General features: G+C 34.1%; 1 protein-coding gene across 1 annotated transcript in view; it reads right to left on the minus strand.

Moving 5' to 3' along the window:
• Positions 1 to 378: 378 nt before the first annotated feature.
• VAPA (VAMP associated protein A) overlaps positions 379 to 27,294 on the minus strand; it is a 63,549-nt gene continuing 36,633 nt past the window's right edge. Inside the window, exons 2-6 of the mRNA XM_001364950.5 lie at positions 22,436 to 22,588; positions 12,075 to 12,178; positions 11,273 to 11,353; positions 7,774 to 7,938; positions 379 to 1,097 (exon numbers count right to left, since the gene is read on the minus strand). Coding sequence (XP_001364987.1) covers positions 972 to 1,097; positions 7,774 to 7,938; positions 11,273 to 11,353; positions 12,075 to 12,178; positions 22,436 to 22,588 — 629 coding nt within the window. The 3' untranslated portion in view covers positions 379 to 971. The remainder of the gene's footprint in view (positions 1,098 to 7,773; positions 7,939 to 11,272; positions 11,354 to 12,074; positions 12,179 to 22,435; positions 22,589 to 27,294) is intronic.

Genomic DNA, 27,294 nt, shown 5'->3' on the forward strand with positions numbered 1-27,294 from the left:
CCAAAAGAAACTGATAGGACAGTGGCATATTAAATGCAATATAGACATTTAAACATATATGCACAATTTTACTGTAATTAAAACACTTTTATCCCCATAGCTTTTGTGTTTTAAACAATCATGGTTGAAGATAACTTTGATTATCATCGTCCATAACACTGAAAGCATCCAAAATTTAGCATCATTTTCCTTTCCTTATAAGAACAGAGGGGGGAGGGGGGGCGCTCTTCCCAATTTAATTACAATTATCAGAATAAGTCAAATAAATAAGGTTGAGTGCAGAAAGAATGCATTACTAGTCTCAAATTATTATACACAAGACTTCTTAAGTATCCCCTTCTAATGATACAAGAGACACAAACAGGCTACCCAGCAAGAATCTGTTAACAGTTTTATTTTTTTATGTTAAATACCATGGGACAGGATTGTAAGGATGAAAAACTCAGTCAACAACTGCCTCACAAGGGATAAGAAAAATTCTGCCATGATATTAGCAAAGGTAAAGGAGAAAATTTACACTGTAAGAGGCACCATTTCCCCACAGAATACCTCTTGGCATATTCCTGAATGAGTGGGATTAGCAATCTAAATAAATCATATTTCAAGAGGTAACAGCAACAGATAAAATTTAAAGGGATTATTAAAATAACATTTACAAGACTGAACAATTCTTGAACTCTTATTAAAACCACAAAGAAAGAACAATTCTTTATTTATGAATTTCATAAAGGACTGAATGTGCAACTGACACCTGCTATTGATGATCTGATAATATACAATTTGTCCAGTAGCTGAACAGTTTGTTTTTATTGTGTTTTCTAACCGTGAGAGATCATTAAAGGCAAAGCCTATTATGACGCTGTACACAAAAAAAATGGTCACTGTGGGCCATACTACCAATGAAATGGTAGGTAAACAAATCTTTTTCTGGTCAAGAAAAAAAAAGGAAACAGCACTCTGCATGCTTCACTCTACAAGATGAATTTCCCTAAAAAGAATCCAATGAAAATGGCTGCAATTACAACAAGAAGTGAAGGAATCACGTTTGAGCTTGTTTTTTCAATCTGTGATACCTTTCTGAGCTTTAAACCTTCATCCTGGGGGGAGGAAATAAAAAAGATGTTCATTAATTATCAAACAATTTTAAAACACTTTAAAAAAATAATAAACAACAAATAATCGGAGCAATGTTTAGTATTTATTGACTCATCACACCAAAATAACATTACCTAAATTAACTTACAGGTTTGGGTTATATCAAAGCTAACTATTATGGAAGTATTTTTTAAAGAGAGACAAAACAAAAAATTTATTTGGAGCAAAAGCTCTAGTGAAATGCTAAAAGAAATGAAAAAAGAAGAGAGAATTGAACTCCTTTAGAAATTGTGCTATGAAGCAATAATCATCAAAACTACTAGGTTAAAAAATATACAAACAAATACAAACAAATCATAAACAAATGGCCTGAAAAATGACCTATTATTGAAAAACCTGGGAACAGAAATTATTTGGGGTAGGACTCTCTATTTGAAAAGAACTGTTGGGAAAAGTGAAAAGCCGTTTCTGGCAGGAATTTGGATTAAAACATCTTACTCCCCCTAGCACAATGAACTCAAAAGGAGTATGTCATCTGAATATTAAGTCACACAAAAATAAGAAAAACAACAAAGAAAATCAGATAGATACTTTGGCAAGCAATGAGTAGAAGAGGAATTCTGGAGAGAAGTGATACAAAAAATTGTATTCCTTTTTATCACACTAAAAAACTTTTTAAATAACAAAATCAATATAGATAAAATAAGATGGAAAGCTATTGACTGGGCACAAAAATCTCTGCCTCAATTATCTCTGATAAGAATCATATAAATTTAGAAAACTAATTAAAGAACACCAATAAAAAAGACATTGAGCATAGTCATTCCTTGATAGTTAAAGAGATCAAAGACAAGGAATTTTTAAAATTCCAAAAATTGAAAAATTGCAAACTTACTTACAAATGACTATGAGGTTTTGTCAAACTCAGCAAATCAACAATGATTGTTAAAGAAAGGTTATGAGTCACTGTTAGAGTTGTGAAGAAGTACTCCAACCACCAATCACTCTTGAAAACAACATAAAATTATGCTAAGAAACCATTGATACTGTCTGACCCAAACTGCTAGGAAATATGTTTGCATGGTCAGCAAAGATAAAAAGGATTACTTATGCACTAAAGAATTATATTATAGATGTGTCTTTTATAAAAGCAAAAACAACTAGAAACAAAGATGTCAATCACTTGTGTGAAAATTAAAATTAATACCCAAATATTATTTATTATTTATTAATAATAACTAAAATTAAAAAGCTAGAGTAAACTAAAGAGCCATCTAACTCAAGAAGTGGTAGCAAGAGAAGAGGCCCCAAAAGGTGGAGTCACAGAACCTTATAAACAATAATGTAACAACAGAAGCATGAGGATGCAGGGAAAGGGATGCTGGGTAATGAAAAAGAATTCTGAGGAACATAGTCCAGGGGTTCAAGATTTTTTAACTATATACTTGGGGAATGGCTAAACATATTATGGCATATGAACGTGGAAGAATATTATTATGCTCTAAGAAATGATGAATATGAAGAACACAAAAAAAGCAATAAAACTGAATGGTGTATAATTATTATAATCAAGCCTACCCCCAAAGAATGTATGTGTATGTGTGTATGTATATTTATATACTCTTTCAGACTCAGATGAAGTGGTATTTTAATTGTGGCTGAACTGCTTTTCTACCTTCTTTTTAAAATTATCTGTTATAAGGCTGACTCTGTAGAGGAATATGCATAACATCCCAAGAGTCTTAATGTCATTTTAAGTTTTAATAATTTTATAAGTATGAATGCTTACCAAACAAAAGTCTTCTAAAAAGTGTTATGGAAAGGCTATCAATATAAATTATTTTAAATTTATCATCAAAAAACCTTTTAAACAAGCTCCTTGAGCTTCAGTCAAATTGGAACCAAAATAAACATGTTTTCAAAGAGTATTGTCTCACATGTCAAAAAATCTCATGAAATGAATAACTATGCCCTCCTCCCTCAAAGTTCATTCTATAAAATTATTTCCATCTCAATAAGAAAGTAAATTATTACAAAACACCTGGTGGCATCTTCCTTAATTCATATCCTTAATTTGTACTACAGGCTGTGTCAGAAATAAAAAGTTCTGCATCTTTTAGGTATCATAACAATCCTTATACCTTCAACTTTTATCACAACAAAAAATCATTAGCCATTCCAGAAAAATATATACTTCAACTCCTAAATTACTCATCAGCTGAGCAAAGTGCTTTGAATACTTATCTAAAGAACTATATAAGGGGTAGCTGGGTGGCTCAGTGGATTGAGATCGAGGCCCAGAGATATCTGATCTCAGATACTTCCTAGCTGTGTGACCCTGGGCAAGTCACTTAAACCCTATTGCCTAGCTCTTTCCACTCTCTTCTGCTATTGGTTCTAAGAAAAAAGGTATGGCTTTTTAAAAAAAACTATATAAAATGGAAGCTATTATCAAAAAATTTTTAAATGATGTAGTATTAATTAACACCTATTTAGCTCTTTATATAGTTAGGAGTTTTACACTCATTATCTAACTTGTTCTTCACAACAGCCCAAGAGAAGTATGTATTATTATCCCCATGAATTGATGGTGAACCCTCCTTTATGTGTCATCTCCCCTCAATTAGGCCATGAATAATTGGAGATTGTCTGGATTCTTTATTTGTATCTTTGCACATATTTGTATAGTGATTTCTCATATAATTCGTGGTTAATAAATCTTTTTAGTTTCATTCTATTCCATTTCTCTCCTTTTTAGATTAGGAAATACCTGCTCACTGAGGTTGTAAGCTCTGAATCTCATTTTGTGACACAAATTAAGAGTCCAGTGAGACTATATTAGGAAAGAAAGGCAATGAAGGTTGCTCAGGAAAACATACTCAGTACTTCTGGTCAAGCCAACTGATGGAGGTGACAGGTACTTTGATTTGTTTATTCTGTGGGGAGGGGCTGGCCAAGAAGATACATGCTCCATATAGCACCTAGGGTCTACAGTTCAACAGAAGCTGTGATTGTTATCTTCAATTGAGGGAATGGAAGAGAGAAGTTTTGGGAGGCTTACAGAGAAATGTGGTGAGTGAGTCTAGGAGATACAAAGTCAATAAAATAAGCATTAGGAATCTATTATAGGCAGAGATAATAGAGAAAAGCGTTTTTTTCCCAAGCCTTCCCAAAAAACCCTCAAAACACATCAAACCAAATTTTGAATGAGATAACCAATAAAAAAAAAAGTCATCTTTCTAGACCAGAGAAGCTTCCAAGAAGAGAAAGGAGAGAGCTGTGAACTCTAGGGAAAGCCCCACCACCACCCTCACCACCCCCACCCACCCACACATCCTGAAGTGGCAACAGGTGTGAACCTCTGAGGTGAGTGCTACAGAAGGGTATGAACCTGAGAGGCAACAGCAATACCTGGGAGTGCTCAGTGCACAGGAAGAATAAGGGTACTGGCCACTTGATCAGAAAAAGATTTTAGTGAATCCTTGTACTAGCACTAGGAATAGGACCAGGAGCCATTTAGCGCCTTCTTCACCAGTGACCCAGGTCACAGTTCCAGAGAGGAGAAGTGATGCTGCAGAAGTGAAGGAACAAGGGGCACAGACCAGGAGGGCAGTAACCATACCACTCCCAAGGATAATACCACTTTCAAAGCACTGAAAACCTACAAGTTTCCTAGCTGTGAACAACAGCAATAGAAGGACATAGAAGACAAGTGTTGAGGCCAGTCATCTCCCAACCAAAAAATAATATGGAAAAATGATCAAACAAGGACCTATTATTATATATGAAGCAACAGCAACATGCTAATAATTGCTAGACAAAAAGCCTCCAGATCAAGGGGTCATTTTTGATGACTATTCACATACTTGAGGTTTAAAACTAAGTACTATAGTTTGTAAAATACTTTTTAATTTGAACATTAACACTAAAAGAATATATGTATATATAAAATATAACAGAAAAAAAGTACACAAAACCATGAATTATGTATAGCTTGCTTTTCCTTCAAAGTATAACAATTTTTTACAAATTCAACATGTTACTCTAAAAGCTCTTACTTGTACATGCTTCCTTTCATTATTTCTATGTTAATTTGGGGGGAAAGAGTATTACCTAATGTCATTCTTTTAGTCTTCCCTCATATGTTCACTGGGTAACAGAGATTAAAGGTCAAGACCATGGATATATAAGGCGGGGAGGAAAAAATAGCGTGGTACCTTTCTTCATATTTCCTGAATGTTCACATGTCACTTTTATGCCATATATAGCTAACACTTATATAGCACTTACTATGTGCCAGGCATTGTGCTAAGTGCTTTATAATTATTATCTCATTTGATCCTCACAGCTCCAAGAGGTAATTACTATTTTATATATGAAGAAACGGAGGCAAACAAAGGTAAAATTGCATATTAACTTTCTGAGGCCAGATTTGAATTCATGTATTACTGACTCTAGGCCTGACACCCTAATCCATTATGCTCCCAACTTGCCCCTTTACTAACCCCTACTTCTTCCTACTAGTTTAGGGTGGCTCCATAGTATAGTAGAATACCAGTATGGAGTCAGAAAACCTGGATAATAGTTCTAGATCTAAACTACCAATCAATTACTATTTCTCTAAAGTTTCATTAAGTCTTGGGCTTCTTTTCTGTTCTAATATACCTTTGGGGTCTAGTGCAAAAATATTTTTGAAAATGATGAAAGCTTGCTTAGAAGCCATATTAAAGAAAATAAGTCAAGATGGAGAGTGAGAATGGTGTGTGTGTTGTTGTGTTTGTTGTTTTTTGTTTGTTTGTTTGTTTGGGGGGGGGGGGTGATGTTACTAATTGAAATAACACAAACAGGCAGTAAGGTGGTTCAATGAATAAGATCAATGGGCCCAGTGAAGTATGGGAGATTTGAAACAAGGAAAACAATAAGGTCCAGGGTAAAGTGATGCAGACCTAAACTAGAGTGGCAGCAGCTGTGAAAGTAGAGGACAGAATGGGAATGAGTGTTGGCGTTACAATGATGTTAGTATCCATGATACCAGGCACCTGATGAGACATAGGGAGTAAAGCTTAATGAAACATCAGTCAAGGAGGATTCATGGATGTGAACATGAGCTATTAGAAGGATGATGATATACTAAAAAAAAGAGGAGTGGGGGTGTTGGGATCTCGAAAAACATTTAGTCAATTTAGAGATGAGGAAGCTAAGATTAAGTGATTTGCCAATGATCAACTGCCTAGGATAGACCCAAAGCTAGTCCCAATTCCATATCTAGAGCACTTTCTCATACATTGTACTGCCTCATTGTATGGTCATAAGAACTCCTGAAGGTCTTATACTTCCTTTATCTACACACTGTTAACAAGGAACCATTTTACTTTTAATTGCATGTTATCAGTTGTACGTGTGTGTGTGTGTGTGTGTGTGTGTATATCATAAAAAGAACTTATTTAACTCACATATACTTCTAAAAATGAAATAAATGATTTATCAGTAGATAAATGAACTACTGTTGACAACTACAAAAACCAATTTAAATCCAAATACTTTAATTTCAATATTTTACTTCTAAATTCTATATTTGTAAATTAACTTTTAATTTTCTACTGCTTTAAGTTATAAAATGCAAAGGTAATTATCAACCTTAAAATTAATTCAACCAATTCCTGTTACATCCAGTGCACCATGGAACAAAGACCAAAGTAAGTCTCTTATTAATGGCACAAAATGCTGAAATCACCTTCTTCTACAAATAGCCATGGCTTTCAGAGTATCAAAATCAAGGCTTAACTGTAGTCCTGTTATTATGACTGTGAAAGCATACTTTTAGAACAAATTTGTAAAAAATATGTTGATGAAGTACTTAAATAAAGTTTTAGAGTACAAAACCTTATAGGATCATGACTAATTTTTGATTCTTAGAAAATGGTTCATTAAGATTAGATGGCAGCTGGGTAGCTCAGTGGATTGAGAGCCAGGCCTAGAGACAGGAGGTCCTAGGTTCAAATCCAGCCTCAGATACTTCCCAGCTGTGTGACCCTGGGCAAGTCACTTAACCCCCATTGCCTAGTCCTTACCACTCTTCTGCCTTGGAACCAATACACAGTATTGATTTCAAGACAGAAGTTAAGGTTAAAAAAAAAAAAGATTAGAGGTCCTACAAAACAGGATGTGAAACCTTAATCCAATTATATCCAATTATAGCCATCTCGTTATTAGGAAGATGTACTCAATTTTAAACTGCTAAGAATCCTGTGAAAGTGTACCATGAAAACAAAGAAAAATTATAAGATTATTCTATGTCTCATGGAATCATTAGGATAACAAAAACTCTTATGAAATATTAACATTCAAAAGAGCAAAACTCTAAAAAAATGTTGTTAAACTTACTGCAGACTTGAATAGGACTTAATTTTCTGCTCCCTTCAGTTAATTTAAACACAACTTATTTTAAAATCTAAAACTTAGGGGGCAGCTGGGTGGCTCAGTGGATTGAGAGCCGGGCCTAGAGATGGGAGGTCCTAGGTTCAAATCTGGCCTCAGACACTTCCCAGCTCTGTGACCCTGGACAAGTCACTTGACCCCCATTGCCTAGCCCTTACCACTCTTCTGCCTTGGAGCCAATACACAGTATTGATTCCAAGACAGAAGGTAAGGGTTTAAAAAAAAAAATCTAAAACTTACCCTCAGGTGTCGATTTTCTTCTGATAATTTCATCATTTCTCCTTGAAGTCTTTTACATTCTTCCATTAGTTTTTTTGTTTCAGAATCATTGAGTGCAAGACTACTATGCTGCTTTATCAGGGTTCCATCTGCTTTTAGATGAGTTTTAGGAGCCTCCATATCAACCTGTAAATATTACAAATATATTTTTAAAAAATTTTTAAGTTCCTTATAAGCCACAAATTTTAATGTTTTGCTTTTTTAACAAATAACCAAATTGAAATATTATCAAATTACTTTCAAATCATTAACAAGAATGATGTCCACACCCCCAAATAAAAAATTTGTAAGAGTTTAAGGTCACTGCCACAAGGAAATAAATGTCCTACTTTAAAAATAGAGGGGGGGAAATGTGTTCAAATAATAAGCCCACTGATACCTGAAAGGGGGCAGGAAATTGGGGGTGGGATGGGGGGCAGCAGCAGGAAGATGCCTAATTGTCTCAATTCTGGAGCTTAAAATGAAACTCTGGAGGGAGGAGGTTCCTCACTCTTACGGTCTTCCATAATATTCCCTATACTTACCCTGTAATTAAGAGATTTTAAGAAGATACAAATTAATTAGGGTAAGATAGGAGGATGTAAATTTAAAAAAGGGAATTTTGAAGAGTATGAAAATAACTCTCAACATAAAGACAAAAAAAAGTCTGAAATAAGAAAATTAAAGAGATTCTAGAACTTAGAATTGAAATGACCCTTAGAAGAGATTTATCTAGTCCAAATCTCTCATTTTACAAATCAACAAACTGAAGCTAAAGTTGCCAAGATTTTTTTTTTATTAAAAGAGAAAATAACATTAAGAACCACCTCCTAATTTCAAATCCAATGGGTGTGAGAAAGAAACAAGTTCTTTCAACATCCATTAATAATATTTGCAATGTTGAAATTAAAGCAGCCTTGCATACAGACAATGTTATAATGGAAGAGATAATAGATTTTACTAGCTGAAACTATACTAAGACATTTTACCTTTCTAGGTCTAAATTCCCTCATCTATAAATGAGTATGTAGGAGATTTCAAGTGTCCCTTAGAGCTAGTATATAAAATGAATGTGATTCGAGTTGTTTAGTTTTTAACCTATAAGGTTCTCTGATAGCAATGATGTAGTGAACATCACAGCCTGAAGTACAATAACTAGATTTCTATGTAAATCCCTCATATCTGGCCTTTTTCCCTCACTTACTTCAACCTAAGATATTAAAGGACCTAGCATCTTTGTAATAGGCAAACTAGCCACATTCTCCACATGAACCTAATAGTCTTATTAATATTAAATATCTTGCTTTTACATGATTTAAGTTTTTTAGGTGTTAAGCCTCAGCCAATACATAGTCTTAAACATTTTATTTTTCAAATGTTATAATGAGTACAGGTACAAAGGCACTGACTGACTGAATTCAGAGGACCTAGGTTCAAACCTTACTTCTGACAATTACTACCAATGTGATCTTATAAAGATCACTTAACCTTTTGGGCCCTCAGTTTCCTCAAAATGAAGGGCTTGTACTTTAAAATGAAGGTTTTAGACTAGATAGTCACAATACTACATTACCAGTTCAACTATAAAAATTTTGTTCTATAAAATCTTAACAGAAAAGCTAATTATGAAGGGTTTCTATTCTATAATTTTGAAAAAGATGGTGTTGAACTGCACCTTAAAGAAAAAGAGAAATTTCATGAGGCAGAGATGGGAAGGACATGCATTTCAGGAATTCAGGACAGCCAGTGCAACAGTACAGACATTAGAGATAAAGTATCATGTGTGAAGAAAGACAGAATGCCAATTTGGTAAGACTGTAGAGTGTGTAATTATGGGGGAGAGGGAGAAAATAATACTGTTCAGTATAGCTAGAAATATAGGAAAGTATAAAGGGTTTAAAAAGCTAAATAGGTTTCATATTGTATCCTAGAACCAACTGGAAGTCACTAGAGTTCATTAAATAAAGGAGTCATATGGTAAGTGACATTTAAGGAAAATTACTTTGGCAACAATATATAGGATATATATGGAAACTTTCAGCAATGAGACCAATTAAGGGCTTGTTGCATAATAAAAGAGAAAGTCAAAGGAGTCCTCAAATAGGATGGTAGCTGAATAGAGTTTTATGGGAGATAAGGTGTAATGGTGGAAATGGCAAGACCTGACAACTAATTATATGAGGTAAAAGATAATGCTAGAGATCTAGATACTACTTGCCACCAAACCAAGAACTTGTTGATTTGTTTTACATCATTTTAATTTCCATATACATATATATATATATATATATATATATATTCCTACCCAAAATTATTTCTTGTAACAAAAAAAAAAGAGGGGGCTCAGGAAAACTAACCAATACATCAGCTGAATCTGACAACATAAGCAAAGTTTCATGCCCATAGTCTCCACTTCTGCAAAGGAAAAGGTACTTCTTTGGGATCAAGAAAACCGAGAATTTGTATCTAACCCTGAAAACCACACCTGTTCAGCCACATTTCTGAAGATGACTCTACTCTTCTTACCTACCAAGATGTGACATTTCTTTAATAATTTACTACTTCATATATTTTTTACAAGCTTAGCTACCATAATCTGGTGTCACCATCTTTGTTCTAACAAAGAATTAGCCTTGCTGTCAGAACTTTACAGATAATTATTCAGAGCAGAACTAGAACCAATACAAAATATAGACAAGAGGATTTCAGCTCAATATAAGGAAAAACTTTCTAATGATCAAGAGCTATATAGTAATGGAAAAGATTGCTGACCTTAGATTGCCCACCTTATTAGCATTGCTGAAAGACTTCAATGTCTTTCTAAGTTCTACTTGTCTAAATCAATCAAGCTATTAACTATTTAGCTATTTCCTTTTTACATTTCAATGCTTTACATTTGAAAATTAAATGCTAACTTTAAGGCTCCATAATAATGCCTAAAACCAGATAATTTAAACAACTTTCTTAATGTTTAAAATTTCTACAAGTAAACTCTTTTATATTAAACTGCTCATCCATGAATTATTTTTTTTTTTAGGGCACTGATGCATCATTATTTGGGGAGAGAAAACAAATATACAGTACTCAACTAGTTCATTTCTTTTGGGGGGAGTAATCAATAATACATATGACTATATTCAAAGAGTTCAAAAGTGTTCATTTTCTTTTATATGGACCTTTCAGGGAAAGTGTGAACCTAAAAATACTGCAACAAACTCTTCAGGGCATTTTCTTTTGCAGAACTTAAGATGAGTTGGGTATTTTTTCCTTTTGAATAAATACAACATTTTGAAAAAATCAAAATATCTAGTGTTCAAAGATATAAATTATATAAGGACACAAAAAAATACTTTCTCTCCTTCATCCACAACACAAGATACAAACACAGCATAAGTAAGCAAAAGCAACTTGAATAGACATGTATCCTCTTACTTGATAAATCTAGAACATGATAATGTTACTAATTATATTACCAACTTACCAATTTATCATTTTCAGTGGGCATTTCAAATATACATCTCAATTTAGAATCCATCAGTTCATCAGGTTTTGCTTCTTTCCACTAAAAAGAAATGATTACATATCAAATATCTAAATAATAATCTCTCAATTCATATAAAATGTATGCAAATCTTCTGTTTTAAGTTTTGGAGTTACTTAATAAATCTGCCCCTCCACCCAAAAGAAGGCAAAGACCTTTGGTTTGCTTACTAAAATTTTACTATGTTCAAGAAAATCAATATTTTCATTCTTCTAAAATTACAGGTTTTAAAACTTTTAAGGTAGTTAATATGTGAATTGTTATGAGCAACCTTAAATAGAGTATGTGTCCTGAATGGATCCCACAATTCTAAGATTGAAGTTAAATAAGCAGACATAAGTGCTATGTGCCAACTTTCAGTTTTTGCCTCTATAAAGGACATATGAAATATGTTGAGGAGGTGGAGTTGACAAGACCTTATAGGATCTTAAAGGAGGTGTAGGTAGAAAAGAGTGAAAAATTGAGGATTTGTTTTATCTTGTGAACCTGAATTAGAACAAAACAAAATAAAGATAAAGAAGTTAATAGAAAAGCTAAGATTAGAGGAAAAGGATAAAATTATACATTTCGATGGGACACTTGCCAATATCTTTGACTTTAAAACAAACTCTATGGTAGTGAACGCTGGAGTTCTAAAAATAACTTTCTGGAATGATCACAATAGGCACAGTATTTCTTAATGCCTCATGTTAACACAACTTAAATGATTCCTAAAACTGTATTCATTACAAAATCTACTCACCACAGCATCCATATCTGAAGTGTTTGTTGGAGCAAAAATTGTCTGTACCATAAACTTGTGTTTACTCTTCTCATTTGGATCGTAGTCAAAAGGCTGTAGCATTACTAAATAAGAAGAAGGTATATATTATTCTGTGTTCTACTTTAATGGGTATGAAAAGGATACGAAAAGTCAAACACCCCTATATTCATATTAAACATACAGAATAACACCCCTTAGAGGACAATTTTAACTTAAGTAAGATTTATTTTTAGTTGAAAATAAAATAACTGACTAGTTAAATTAAATGATAACGATATAGCTAACAAAAATTCAGTTTTGTGGTGGAATTCCAAATTCTACTTCATGCTTTTATTTTAACGTATTCCCCCTAGTCTCCATTTATTAAGTTAATAAATATTTGTGAAAATAAAAATTAACTTAGGCCCTATATTTGATGGTCCTGATCAAATACTATTTTTTCCCTAAAAGTATCTTAAAATTCCAGTGTAAAGGAAAATACTTTAAAAGACTTTTAGTACTTTAAAAAACCTATATGATTAGAGAATCGCTTCAAATAATTCTAAGATAGTCACTATTCTAACAAAAATGTCCCAATAACCAAATATATTTCCCAACCTCCTGCCCCCAAATGTGCTCAGATATTCTGAATAAATTGGCTTCTAGAGCCACCTTGTGGTATAAAAAGGACTGTATAATTTACTTTTTTCCCCAATCCAGGTGTATAACAGGTAGAGGAGTATACCTAACAAGGGCTAGCAAAAATGTATTTGCCTTGAGTGTTGCAAATCAAATCAAGGCATAAGGAACATGGGATATGGGGTATATCATAGATTTCACCGGTACAGGGAAATTTACGTGAGGAAATTCAATCTACCAATACAGATTGGTACTTCTTTTATTTATAATCTTAGAGAGTTGCCTATAGCACTCAGGTGTTAACTGTCTTTCCCTGGGTTACGTAGTTAATCTGCATTTGAACATAGGTACAAAGACTAATGTAGTTGCTCTCTTCACTTTATCACACAGCCCTTACAGATCTGAAGAGCTTTACATTGAAAAAAACAGCCCATTTATGGCCACCATACATATACCACAGAATTCGGTTTCAATGTAAAAAATAGTAACATTGAAGCCCAGACCCTCAGAGAAAATGTAATCCTATAATAGAGCTAACAACAAAATATGTCTAACAAAAATCTACTAAGGGCCACGAATTTAGTCTCACAGTAGAAAAAACACTTGCATTTATATATTGATCATCAAGAAACAGATAAACCATCAAGTTACACCACAGCCTTCCTTGGAGAAAATAAGCTAAAATTATGTCCAAACTCTGTGTGTGTGTGTGTGTGTGTGTGTGTGTGTGTGTGCGCGCGCGCGCGCATAACATCATTAGGTCTGTTTCCCAAGGTGATCTGGGAAAGAGGAAAAGAACCTATATACTCTAAAATATTTATAGCAGCAGCTCTCTTTGTGCTGGAAATCAAAAGGATGCTCATCAGTTGGGGACTACCTAAACAAATCATGGTATATGATTGAAAGAATACTACTACACCCTAAGAAATGACAAGCAAGTTAATTTTTTTAAGATAAGGAAAGAACCACATGAAATTATGAAGAATGAAATGAGCAGAACACCAAGAGAATATTGCATACAGCAATAGAAATATCATATGAAGAATAACTATGAATGTCCACCTCCAGAGAAAGAAGTGATAAACAGAAATATAAGGCTTAGTTTTATATATGCATATTTATGTATGTATGTATGTTGTTTTTTGTGAAAAATGAAAGTGGGGAAGATATTGGAAAGTTTAAATAATTTTTTAAGAGCCAGACAACTGTATTTTGACAAAAGAAACACCTAATCCTGTCAAATATACAAATTAAAATTTTGCTTTGCAAAAAACCCAAAAAATTAATCTCTGAAATTAACATTGGATTCAGTATGAAAATATTGATTTTTCTTTTAGTTTCCTTTTTGTAAAATGCCAGAAATACATTTTCAAGTATTTTTATTGAAATTATTAGACAATAAAGGATTTAATCACACTGTCACAATCAGAAATACTACAAAATTTTAATTGATATCCAGAAATGAGAATTAAAATAAATTTAAAGTCATATTAATAGTATTTTAGATTTCTTTAGTCTTTGATAGGACATTTTCCCATTTTACTCTTTTCAAAGTCCCTTTAAGTATTCGAAAAGAGTACTCAAAGGTTGCCAAAAAAGTTATTTTCAGCATATATTTTGTTAGTACAAACACTGCTCTTTGCCTGTTTTCAAGAGTGTTTTTTATCTTTCTTTACAATCCCGGGATTTAGCAGAATGTCTAACAGTAGGAGCGTAATAAATATTTATTGAATGACAATCAGGGGACTTGAAAGAAGAACTATAGAAGCCAGGAAAAGAAGTGAGGTTGAAGAGAAAGCTAGAATTGATTGGGAGATGTTCATATTGAATGCCTGAGGGACATCAAATTCTAGTGTTAGCAGTGAGGTGGGCTCAGTAGATTCAGACTTAGATTCAGGAAGACTGAGGTTCAAATGTGGCCTCAGATACCTCCTAGATATGTGTCCCTGGGCACATCACTCTCTGCCTTGGATTCTAAGACAGAAGGAAGAGGTTTAATTAAAAAAGACATTCTAATGATGCAAGAAGAGAACTTGGTACAGAGACTAAGGCTCAATATACACAGTGGTCTGTGATTTACTTGGGAGAAGCAATAATTTTTCTATGATTTTATTTTGTGATAGCAATGTCAGGTAATAGATCTTAAACTGTACTATATAAAGCAGTAGTCATCAAAACAATATGGCACTGGCTAAGAGACAGAAAGGAGGATCAGTGGAATAGACTTGGGGTAAGTGACCTCAGCAAGACAGTCTATGATAATCCCAAAGATCCCAGCTTTGGGGACAAAAATCAACTATTTGATAAAAACTGCTGGGAAAATTGGAAGACAGTATGCGAGAGATTAGGTTTAGATCAACATCTCACACCCTACACCAAGATAAAATCAGAATGGGTGAATGACTTGAATATAAATAAGGAAATTAAAAGTAAATTAGGTGAATATAGAATAGTATGCCTGTCAGATTTTTGGGAAAGGAAAGATTTTAAGACCAGGCAAGAGTTAGAAAAAATTATAAAATGCAAAATAAATGATTTTGATTACATTAAATTAAAAAGGTTTTGTATAAACAAAACCAATGCAACCAAAATTAGAAGGGAAGCAACAACTTGGAGAAAACTTCATAACAAAAACCTTTGACAAAGATCTAATTACTCAAATTTATGAAGAGCTAAATCAATTGTACAAAAAATCAAGCCTTTCCCAAACTAATAAATGGACAAGGGACATGAATATGTGATTTTCAGATAAAGAAATTAAAACTATTAATAAGCACATGAAAAAGTGTTCTAAATCTCTTCTAGTCAGTGAAATGCAAATCAAAACACCTCTGACGTATCACCTCACACCTAGCAGATTGGCTAACATGACAGCAAAGGAAAGTAATAAATGTTGGAGGGGATGTGGCAAAATTGGGACATTAATAAATTGTTCGTGGAGTTGTGAATTTATCCAACCATTCTGGAAAGCAATTTGGAACTATACCCAAAGGGCACTAAAAGACTATCTGCCCTTTGATCCAGCCACAGCACTGCTGGGTTTGTACCCCAAAGAGATAATTGTGCTTAAAGGAATAATGAACTGGAAGAATTCTGTGTGAATTGGAATGATCAGGAATTGATGCAGAGTGAAAGGAGCAGAACCAGGAGAACATTGTACACAGAGACTGAAACATTGGTACAATCAAACATAATGGACTTCTCTACTAGCAGCAATGCAATGACCCAGGACAATTCTGACTTATGAGAAAGAACACTATCCGCATTCAGAGGAAGAACTGTGGGAATAGAACCACAGAAGAAAAACATGGGTCGATGGGGATATGAGTGGGGATATAGACTCTAAATGATCACCCTAGTGCAAATATTAGTAATATGGAAATAGGTCTTGATCAAAGATACATGTAAAACCCAGTGGAATTGCGCATCAGCTACAAGAGGAGATTGGGGGGAAGAAGAGCATGAATCTTGTAAACATGGAAAAATATTCTAAATTAACTAATTAAATAAAACATAAAAACAAAAAACAATGTCAGGTTATATGTACTAAGATGCCTCAGAATATCTGACCTTGACCAAATGAAACTTGATTGAGCTGGATTTCATACCACACAAATGTTACATTGTTCTCTTTTGCTGTGTTCTTATAAAAAACATTACTACAAGGAAACCAGCAGAAGTTGAAATTCTTTTCACAGTAATAGCTCAATTAGGAAAAAGGAAAAAGAATGTGCTTTTGTTATATCAAGTTTAAGATTTCTACAGGACATCTTCTAGTTCAAGGTATCGTGGTGAAAATGGGTATTAGAAGAGATTAGGACTAGATAAGTAGATCATGATAATCATCAACACAGAAATAATAATAATTGAATCTATCAGATAACCAAGGAAAGGAGTACAGAGGGCAAAAACAAAGGGGTCCTAGGACAGAGCCTTCAAGGTTAAGTACAATTAGTGGGCATGACCTGGATGAAGATCCAGGAAAGAAAATGGAGAAGCAATTAGATAAGTAGAAATAAAACCAGTAATGAATAATGTCTCAAGGGGGAGCTAGATGGCTCAGTAGATAAGAGATGGGCCTGGCTAGAAAGTTCTGCGTTCAATTTTTACTTCAGACACTTCCTATGACTATGTGACCCAAGGCAAGTCACTTAACCCCAACTGACAAGTCATTATCACTCTTCTGCCTTTAAACCAACTTTTAATATCAATTCTAAAACAGAAGGTGAGGGTTGTATTTTTTTTTTAAAGACTAATATCTCAAAAACCTAGAAAGAAGAAAATATCAGGTGATTAATGGTTTCAAAGACTGTAAAAAAGTCAAGAACAATGATGACTGACAAAAAGATCACTGAATTTGGCAATTAAAAGATCTCTGGTGATAATGAAGGAAATGTAAATCATAACACTGCAAATTGCCAAAGATGGCAAAAGACAGGAATAATCAATTCTGCAGAAGTTATGGGGAGATAGGCATACTAGTTCATCACTGGTGAAACTATGAAGTAACAAGTTTCTGAAAAGTGGTTTGAAGTTAAATAAAATGACAAAAATATTTATATCTTTGTACCAAAGACCCCCTCTGCTATGCTTACAGGAGACCACTAAAAATAAAGTCCCCAGATATTTATATAATAGATATAACAGCACTTTTTTGTGATAGTAAAGAACTGGAACCAAGTAGATATCTTTCACTAGGAATTATGGTACATAAATTTAACAGAATATATATTGTAGGAAATGACAAATATAATAGAGGTCTAAATAAAATGATACTGAGTGCAGTAAGCAAAGTCAAGAAAACAATATAATTTTTAATGCCCCATTACAAAGAACAAACATGACTGAAAAGAAGACACTCCATGACCAAAGTCCCCAAGTGTGGCAGGCATATTGCATATTTTTAGACTTTTTGGATACTTTGATCAGTTTTCAGGTGTTTTGTTTGCTTTAAAAAATATTTGATGTTATATGGAATGGCTCTTAGGGAGGCAAGTGGAGAATAAACTGGGGAAAATTTGGATGACATTGAAAAAAAACAGGCAACAACAACAAAAAATGTATTTTAAAAAAGATTATTGGTCACTTTGGATAAAGCAGTTTAAGTTGACTAATTGGGTCAAAAGCCATAATGAAGAGTTAAGAATGAGAAGAGCAAGTTGAAGTATCCAGACTACATCTAAACATTGTCAAAAGAAATAATCTAGTCATCTTCAGACTGTAAATCATTCACTTTGAAAAATATTGAGGATTTCTTTTTAAAAACTTCTAACAGGCCTAGAAGTCTTATCCTTTCTCAGGAAATGAACTGATAGATTCACTGATATAATGAGATGTAGAATTGTTCCAGAATTATAGAAATTCCCAAATAGAGTTGGAATACTACTAACAAGGCCTGGCACCAAGGAATAGTTCATAAATTTGTGCAAGAGATGGATTTGTTCATGCTTCAATGGTATAGAAATTTTGCTTGATTTTAATCTCACTGAAAACTCATGAGGGCCAAAACCAAGATGGTATGGAAAGGTTGGAATATGATATTTCAGAAGGCAAAGGATCCCAACAAAATTGAATATGAATCTTTCAGGGACAAAAACTGATACCAAAATAGAGGGTGACTTTCAAGTTTTCTTGATGAAAGAATTCAATAAAGAATAATAAAAGCTCAATAAAGAATCTGACATTCAAATCCAAGAGAAACATGAAAAAGAAATTATAAGAAACTCAATAAAGTTAAACTGTTAAATTCCTACATGGGAAAAATGATACAATTCACTCTTAATAAATTTACGATTATTGAAGCTGTTAGAAGCTGTCAACACAGGAAAAACGGCATAAGTATGAGTCAACAAGTTTGGGATACTCCCCATCCCCCAAAAAGAGGGAGGGATGCACCAGGAGAAGGAGAAAGGAAGTAATAGAAAGGGGAAAAGTATCACACATAGAAAAAGCATGCAAGGAAGAGATTTTACTGTGGAAGGGATGGCAGACCATGCTTGAACCTCCCTTGACTCAGAATTGGTTCATTTATATATACATAAACTCATCTGGGTATAGAAATCTATCTTCTCCAAAAAAGATAGAGAAGGAAAAGGGGAGGAGAGGAAAGACAAAAGGGAAGGCAGATTAAAAGGAGGCAGTAATCAAAAGCTAAAGAGAATTTTGAGGAGGGACAGGACAAAAACCGAGCAAGAAAGACAAACAGAAGAAAATAGAATGGAGGGAAATACATAGTAAAATATAACTAAAAATGTGGCTGGAGGGAAATCATTCATAAAATGGAAGGAGAGAACAGAATGGAGCAGAAACCAGAACAATATGTTGTTTAAAAAAGAATAACTGATTTGGAACTATGCCCAAAGGACTTTAAAAGATTGCCTGCGGGGGTAGCTGGATGGCTCAGTAGATTGAGAGTCAGACCTAGAGACAGGAGGTCCTAGATTCAAATCTGGTCTCAGACACTTCCCAGCTGTGTGACCCTGGGCAAGTCACTAAAACACCATTGCCTAGGCCTCACCATTCCTCTGCCTTGGAGCCAATACGTAGTATTGATTCCAAGACAGAAGGTAAGAGTTTAAAAAAGATTGCCTGCCCTTTGATCCAGCCATAGTACTACTGGGTTTATACCCCAAAGAGATAATAAGGAAAAAGGCTTGTACAAAAAAATATTGATGGCTGCACTCTGTGGTGGCAAAAAATTAGAAAATATGGGGATGCCCTTCAATTGGGGAATGGCTAAACAAATTGTGGTATCTGTTGGTGATAGAATACTATTGTGCTCAAAGGAATAATGAACTGGAAGAATTCCATGTGAACTGGAACAACCTCCAGGAATTTTTTTAGTGAAAGGAACAGAATCAGGAGAATGCTGTACACAGAGACTGATACACTGAGGCACAATTGAACATAATGGACTTCTCTATTAGCAGCAATGCAATAATCCAGGACAATTCTGAGGGAATTATGAATAACACTATTCACATCCAGAGAAAGAACTGTGGGAGTAGAAACACAGAAAAAAAAACCTACTTGATCACATGGGTCAATGGGGATATGACTGGGGATGTAGACTTTTAAATGATCACCCTAGTACAAATATCAATAACATGAAAATAGGTCTTGATCAATGACACATGTAAAACCCAGTGGAATTGTGTGTTGGCTATGGGAAGGGGGTTGGGAAGAAAAGGAAAGAACATGAATCATGTAACCATAGAAAAATTTTCTTATTAATCAATAAAATTAAATTTAAAAAATAATATCTGAAACAGGAAAATACACACATAGACTTAAAATAAGGATATAGAACAGAATCTATTATTAAACTAAAGTAAAAAAGGTACGGGTAACAATTATGATCTCAAAGAAAAAGCAAAAATAGAGCTATTTAAAAGAGATAATCACGAAAATTATATTTTGCTAAATAGACAATGAAGTAACATAAAAATATTTATAGCAAGTTTCTTTGATAAATCCCTTTTTTTTTCAAATATATAGGTAACTGTCAAATCTGTAAAAATAAGAGTTATTACCCAATTGCTCTAAATCCCTATTGATTAGAAAAATGAAATTTAAAACAATTATGAGGTGCCACCCCACACCTATCAGAAATGACAAATGCTAGAACTGATGAGGGAAAATAGGTATACTAATGAACTGTTGGTGGAGCCATGAACTCATCCAACTATTCTGTAAAACAATTTGAACCTGAGCCTAAAGGACTATACAACTGTGCACATCCTTTGACTCAAATTAGCACTATTAGATCTGAACCCCAAAGAAATAAAATAAAAAGGTAAAGGAGATATATATATGTATATATTCATATTCAAAAATATTTATAGCCACTCTTTTTATGGTGGCAAAGAATTAAAAATTGAGAGGGTGCCTATCAATTGGGAAATGATTGAACAAGCTACAGCATATGATTATGATGGAGTACTATTGAGCTATAAGAAATGATGAGGGTAACACAGTGGATAGAGAGCATCTGGCCTGGAGTCAGGAAAACCTGGAACCAAATCTGTCCTCAGATACCTCCTAGTTTTGTGACTCTGAATACATTGCTTAACCTTGATTGTCTAGCCTTTGTGCCCTTCTGTTTTAGAGGTGTTACTACTAAGATAGAAAGGGTTTTAAAAAAAAAGAAAAAAAGGAAAGAAAAAATAAAGATGTGAATTATTTCAGAAAAATCTAAGAAGATTTTATGAATTTATACAAAAGTGAAGTGAGAAGAGAACCAAGGGAGATCATTGTGCACAGTAACAATACTGTAATGATGATCAACTATGAAAAACTTTAGCTACTCTTATTAAAACAATGATCCAAGAAAATTCCAAAGGACTCATAAAGAAAAATGCTAGCCATCTCCAGAAAAAAAAACGAAAAAAAACGAAAAAAAACACGATGAACTAAAGTAGTTTTCTCATTTTCTTTTTTTGTTGTATGAAATGGACAATATGGATTTTTTTTGCATGATTTCAGATTTATAATCGATTGCTTTCTCAGTGGGTGAGTGAGGGGCAAGAAGGGACAGAATATGGAATTTTAATAAAAAAGCAAACCTGTGAGCTTTTTTTCTAAGCTAGACTTGGATAAACAGATTGTCAAAAATATACTTAATACTTGAAGTGATAAAAATGTGGTTTCACCACAAAACATTAAAAGACAGTATCCAAATCTTGTAAACTCAATGCCAAATCACTTTTTTAAACTGCCACAAAAATAGACATTACATATTAAGTTTTTTTTAAATATGTAAAAAGCTGAAATTAATTATTTTATTTTTTACAATTAACTTATGCAACACTGATGAAGTTGCCAAAAGCTTATAGACTATAAAGGAGAAGAGGAAGAAATGGGGGGGGCAGGGGAGGAGACAAGGACTCAAAATCAAGGCGAGTGATAGGCATAATTCACCAATAAACTGAGTTAATCAAAAAGGTAGGCAACAAATCAAAAGAAGAGTTTCATAAAAACCAGAGGGGTAGTAAGAATCCAAGAGAAGAGGTTCATGAACAAAGTGTCAAATACTGGAGAAGAAAAATCTAGATTAAGAAAAAGCCATAGTTCAAACTAGTAATTAAGAAATCTCTAGTAACTGGAGAGAATAGTTTCAGCTGTATAATGATTAGAGGGGGCTGAGAAGTGTGAGGAGAAATAGAAGTATTATGTACAGGGAGGTTTTAGTAGGAAATTTTCTGTGAATGGATAAAAAAAGTATAGGACAAGAATTTAGAAATGAATGGGTCAAGTGAGGAGTTTGTTTTTTTTTTTTTTAAGGATGGGAGAAACCTGGATGAATTTGTATACATGAGGGATGCACAAACAGACATGGAGAACTTGAAGATTGCAAGTCAAGCAAATTTACTTGTCTGTAGCATGGCCAGGTTGGTCATTGGTCAAGATCAGCAACCAACTACTTGGCTAAAGAAACTAGCTATTGGATAAGTTTGATATAAAATGAAATGTTTAGATGTGGTGCAAGAAGCCAATAATAGTGAATCATTATTTTGAGTTCCTAAACAAGATATTTCCATGTATACAGTTAGTAGAAAATAAAGGAAATCTTTGGATCTAGACTAGGATGGTTAGCAAAAGGAATATGGGGAAAAATTTAGGGCAATTTAGTTAGCAATTAAGACATATATATGGTTTTTAGATTTTAAAAAATAATACCTTTAAGGTTTGTACCTGCAGAACCCACATTAATTATTCAGTACCTGAAACAGTTACAGTCAACCCTGGATCAATAATTCCACTGTTCGGCCTCACACAGTACCGACGAGGTGCTGTTGTCTTCACTTTGAAACATACTTTTCTGTCTGATGGATTTCGAAGTTTAAGGTTTGTAGTGACTACATCTGTGAAGGGGCCTGTAAGTTAAAAAAAAAAAAAAGTTATTGACAATACAACAAAAGTAAGTTAAAAAAAAAGTTATTGACAATACAACAAAAATGTTTCACAACTTTCAAAAAAGTAAAATGACATCTTCATAAAAGAGAAAATTATGAGAAGTATGAAAACATTTATTTATTCTAGTTCTGATTTTGCCACTACCCTATGTGACACTGGGTAATTTATAATTGCTCTGGGAATTATTTTCAACTAGTCCCCAGAAGTGAATTCCCCATCCCTCCTCAAAAAAACTCATTTGTTTTTACTTTTTTATCTATTTTGAATTTCCTTACTTGTGTACATGGTTGCCCCAACCCCTAAGCTTTGAGGGTAGCAATTATATCATTTTTGTCTCTGTATCCCTAGCACTTAGTAGTAGCTAAGTGCCTAATAAATGACAGATTAAACTGTTAAAGTATAAGACCCAGGGGAAAAAAAGGATAAACAAAAAGGAATGTTATAAAATTATAATGATCAAGCTTAATCACCAAAAGACACCAAAAAATAACTTCCTTTACTTCATCATAGACAGACCTTTTTGATGTTTGAACTTTTCCTTTTTTTTTTAATTATAAAAAATAGCTTTCTGTTTGGAAGAATAAGCTATATATTGGGAAATGTGGGTGATACATAAACAGGATTAATAACATTTATAGTAAAAAATCAAGTGCTATTCTAGATCACTATAACAACACAGAGTTGAAGCCCAAATGTCATATGTGGACAGGTATTTGGTTTAGGACTAAATGTTGCTAAGTGAAAATAATTAGATATAACAACTCAAAATAAAATCATTTTCTCTGCTGAGTCTTACAAACATAAGTTTAGAACTAGAAGGGCCCTTAAAAATCTAATTAAACTCTTTCATTTTACAGACAAGGAGACTGAGATCTAGACTGGTTAAAAAACTATCTGAGGTCACACACGTAATAAAGGGCAGACAATTTGAATACAAGTCCTTTGACTCCAGATCCAAGGCTCCTTTCTACTACTAAAATCAATTACAATAGACATTTTCTTTCAAGTCAATCTAAACACTGCATATACTATCATACAGAGTTGATGTGTTAGCTAGTTTTACTGAAATGCTTTCTTCCCTCCCTTGTAACAAAGAATGGCTTGTTGGATAAGGAAGAGGTGAAGGATATATTCAGAAATAACAAACAAAATATTTTTTAATTTAACTTTAAAAACATGTCTTATAAAGAAATGCTCAGTAGTAAATAGGAATAACAATATAAACCTTATACCAAATTACAAAACTAGATGATTTCCCTTGATACCTTAAAATGTGCCAAACACCTGAAATTCTTAAGTGATAGCTACATCTCATTACTGCTACCACAAGTCATAATCTCATAGGCCAGAGGTGTCCAACTCCTAAACTACTGGGCAAAATTCCAGAATAAAGTCTCAACCTGATCAAAATGCAACTGGGAAAGGTTTAACAAAACAAATAAAAATACTATACCACATAGTGTTCATTTGTGGTTTTCAATGTCAATATGCAATCTGCAAAATAATAGTTTCTATTGAGTTTTAACATCACTCTTCTAGGCTATTCCAGTTCCTCTAAAAGTATGGAAAAACCCCTGCCATTCTTCCCTTTAGGTCACTTAAAATTAGGGTAAAGTCTGTTTTTTAACTTTTATTTAACAAGAAGCTCAAGGAAAACATATTAATAACACCAAATACAGAGACCAAAATGAATTTATAAAGCATAAAAACCTCATCCTCTAGCATCCCTAACTCTATGCACAGGTGATTGATACAGATTCCAAGTATGACCTAGTACTCATGCAGCCAAGGCTCCACCATATCAGATTCACTCTCATAAACTTTGTTATTAAGCTGACATTTAGTAAAGCTTGAATCTCTTGATGCCCTAGAGATGGCCCTTGCCAATATCTAAACTCAACTTCCTCTCTCTTCCACTTCCACTTCTTCCACAATAGTCATCTCCTGTTGTACTATCACAAATTCTATGCCAGCAGAGCTTAGACAGGTGGAAAATCTAACAAAATTAACATTTCACAATTGTCTTGGCCCAGCTGCCAAATCTAACCACTACTCGATTCTCAAGGTAAAAGGATCATAAAATTAGGTTTAGCTCTAGAACCACTATTGCTATTAGTCTATTATTGAATCTAATTCTTATTTGTAGATGAGGAAATTAAGGCCCAGAAATGGGAGACAATTTTGCCCAGTCACACAGAAAGTAGTAGAGCTAGAATATGAACTCAGGTCCTCTGAACCCAAAAACCCAGGACTATTTCCACTATAGCCCTCAGGTGACTTACTTCATGAAGTGACTACCCAGAGCATACCATATAAATTTATGTGATCTTACAAATACACATACAAAATGTAAAAATATACAAATTCCACTGAAAAGAGTTGTTTCATCACACTTCCTTTAGTGTCAAGGTCCTCATTTCCTAAAAAGAAATTAGCTGGCATAGACAATAAAATGCTGAACTTGGACTCTGAAAGAACAAGAGTTCAAATTCTGGCTCAGGCATTTATTAGCCATATGATCTTGGGGAAAGTCAACTAATTTCTTTTAACCTCAGCTTTCTCCTATGTAAAATGAGGAAATAATAGCACCTACCTCACAAGGCTATTTTCAAGTTCAAATGAAATAGCATGCTTGAAATGCTTTGCAAATCTTAAAAGCCCTCATAAATGCTAAGCATTATTAGGAGACCTAAAAGAAAAAATACAAACTCCTTTTAAGGCTTCTTAATCTGACCCCCCAAAAATCTTTTTTTTAGTCTAATGAAATCAGGAAGATTTGAGTTCAAATCTATCCTCAGATAGGTCACACACTGGTTGTGTGACCATAGGGACTTTCTGCCTCAGTTTCCTCACCTATAAAATGAAAATAATAGTACCTACCTCCTAGGGCTGTTTGTGAGAATAAATGAGATAATTATAAAGCATTCAGCATAGTACCTAGCACATAGTAAATACTATATAAATGTTAATTATTGTTATTATTATTACTGCTAATCCTAATCTACACTATTTACCTGTATAATTTTCTTCCCAGTTCTTCCCCTGTCAAAAGTGATCCAGACTTCCTGTAAAATCATTGTACTTTCTACTATATCACTTCAAGCATTAAAATCCCAAATCTGTAAGCTAACTAATTTTAAGAAATATAGTATATTACAGGAAACAATCTGTCCTAAAGAGGATTTTTAATGTATTTAGTCAGAAGTTACAAAGACAAAAGATTGTACTAAAGATGACTTACTGTTTATAGATTAAATATTAACTTTTTAGCAAGAGGAGTGGGTTTATGAGGAATAATGGTATAGAACATGCTGAATTAAAAGTCCAATAAAAAGATGATTCAAAAAAGAAGAGTTCATCAGGAGAGAAATGGACAGCTTTTGGTGGTGCAATGAAAACATAACTTTATAGCAAGATCTGATTTCAAATCTGGCCTCAGATACTTACTATTTGTGTGACCCTAGGCAAATCATAGCACCTACCTCCCAAGGTTGTTGTAAGATTAAAATAATATTGGCAAAAAATCTCTGTATACCTTAAAGTGCTAGATGAATGCTGTTGTTATTATTACTACTACTACTACCTTGGGGTGTATGGGGTGCTCAGGGAGGAGTAATATCTTTGGTATGGAGGGCTTGTCCTGCCCTCCTAGGGCAGCTCTCCAGCCACTGACCCCCACCTGACACCCAGCTCTCACTTGTGGCTCCTAGTAGCTGCTAGCATGCAGCAGCGGCCACACCCCAGGCAAAGGCCGGCTAAACCTTGTGAGGGCAGCCACTGGGTCATTGACCCCTGGTGAACCAGGGCTTTGCTCACCCAGCATGTGAAGACTGTTTCGGTGGAACAAGCGGAAGAAACCAATAAGAAGGTTCAACGGCTGAGAGGGCGACGCAGCAAAGCACTGTGCAGTGCTTAGGGCGTTGTTGGAGCACAAAGGACAACATGGCCATCCAATGCAGCTGAGGAAATCTCCAGGTGTAACGACTTTTCGTGCCACTGGACCCAGGCTTCCAATGACAAGAGAGTGGGACTGTCTCTGTGCATCAACTTTTCCACTTAAATCTTCATGCACAAGTGTCTTTGTGCACAAAAATGCACAAAGACAATCATCCTCAGTTACTGAGAGACTACTACAAAACTACTACTACTGCTAGGGCTGAACAGAGCTATCCTCACGCTCTCTTTCACTGGGCTGCCAAAGCACAATAACACATCACTTTATCATCCCTCCATACTTAAGTGAACTCTTTAAGCTCCCAAGTACCCTCTGATCAAATATAAAATCCTGTTTGACTTATAAAGCCCTTCCTAACCTGGCCTCTTTCCCACCATTCCAATCTTTTTATTCTTTATTCCCCTCTCCTACAATCCAATAGTAATGGTCCCACTTGTTCTCATCTCCTGATTACAGACCTGTTCATTGGCTGTTCCTCCTACCTAGAATGTCCTCTTCCCTCTGTTACACTATCTCTGATTCCTGGCTTTCCTTCTAAGTCTCAGATATCAAATCCTACCTCAAGAAACCTTCCCTGATCCTTCCCACTGCTCTCTGAAATTATCTCCATATTACTAGGATATATCTTATATGGACATTGTTGTTTGTATATGGTCTCTCCCATTAAGATGTAAATGTATTCAGATTAGGGAGAACATTTTTGCCTTTGTA

This window comes from Monodelphis domestica, chromosome 3 (genome assembly GCF_027887165.1).
Source record: "Monodelphis domestica isolate mMonDom1 chromosome 3, mMonDom1.pri, whole genome shotgun sequence".
In the NCBI taxonomy this organism is placed as follows: Eukaryota; Metazoa; Chordata; class Mammalia; order Didelphimorphia; family Didelphidae; genus Monodelphis; species Monodelphis domestica.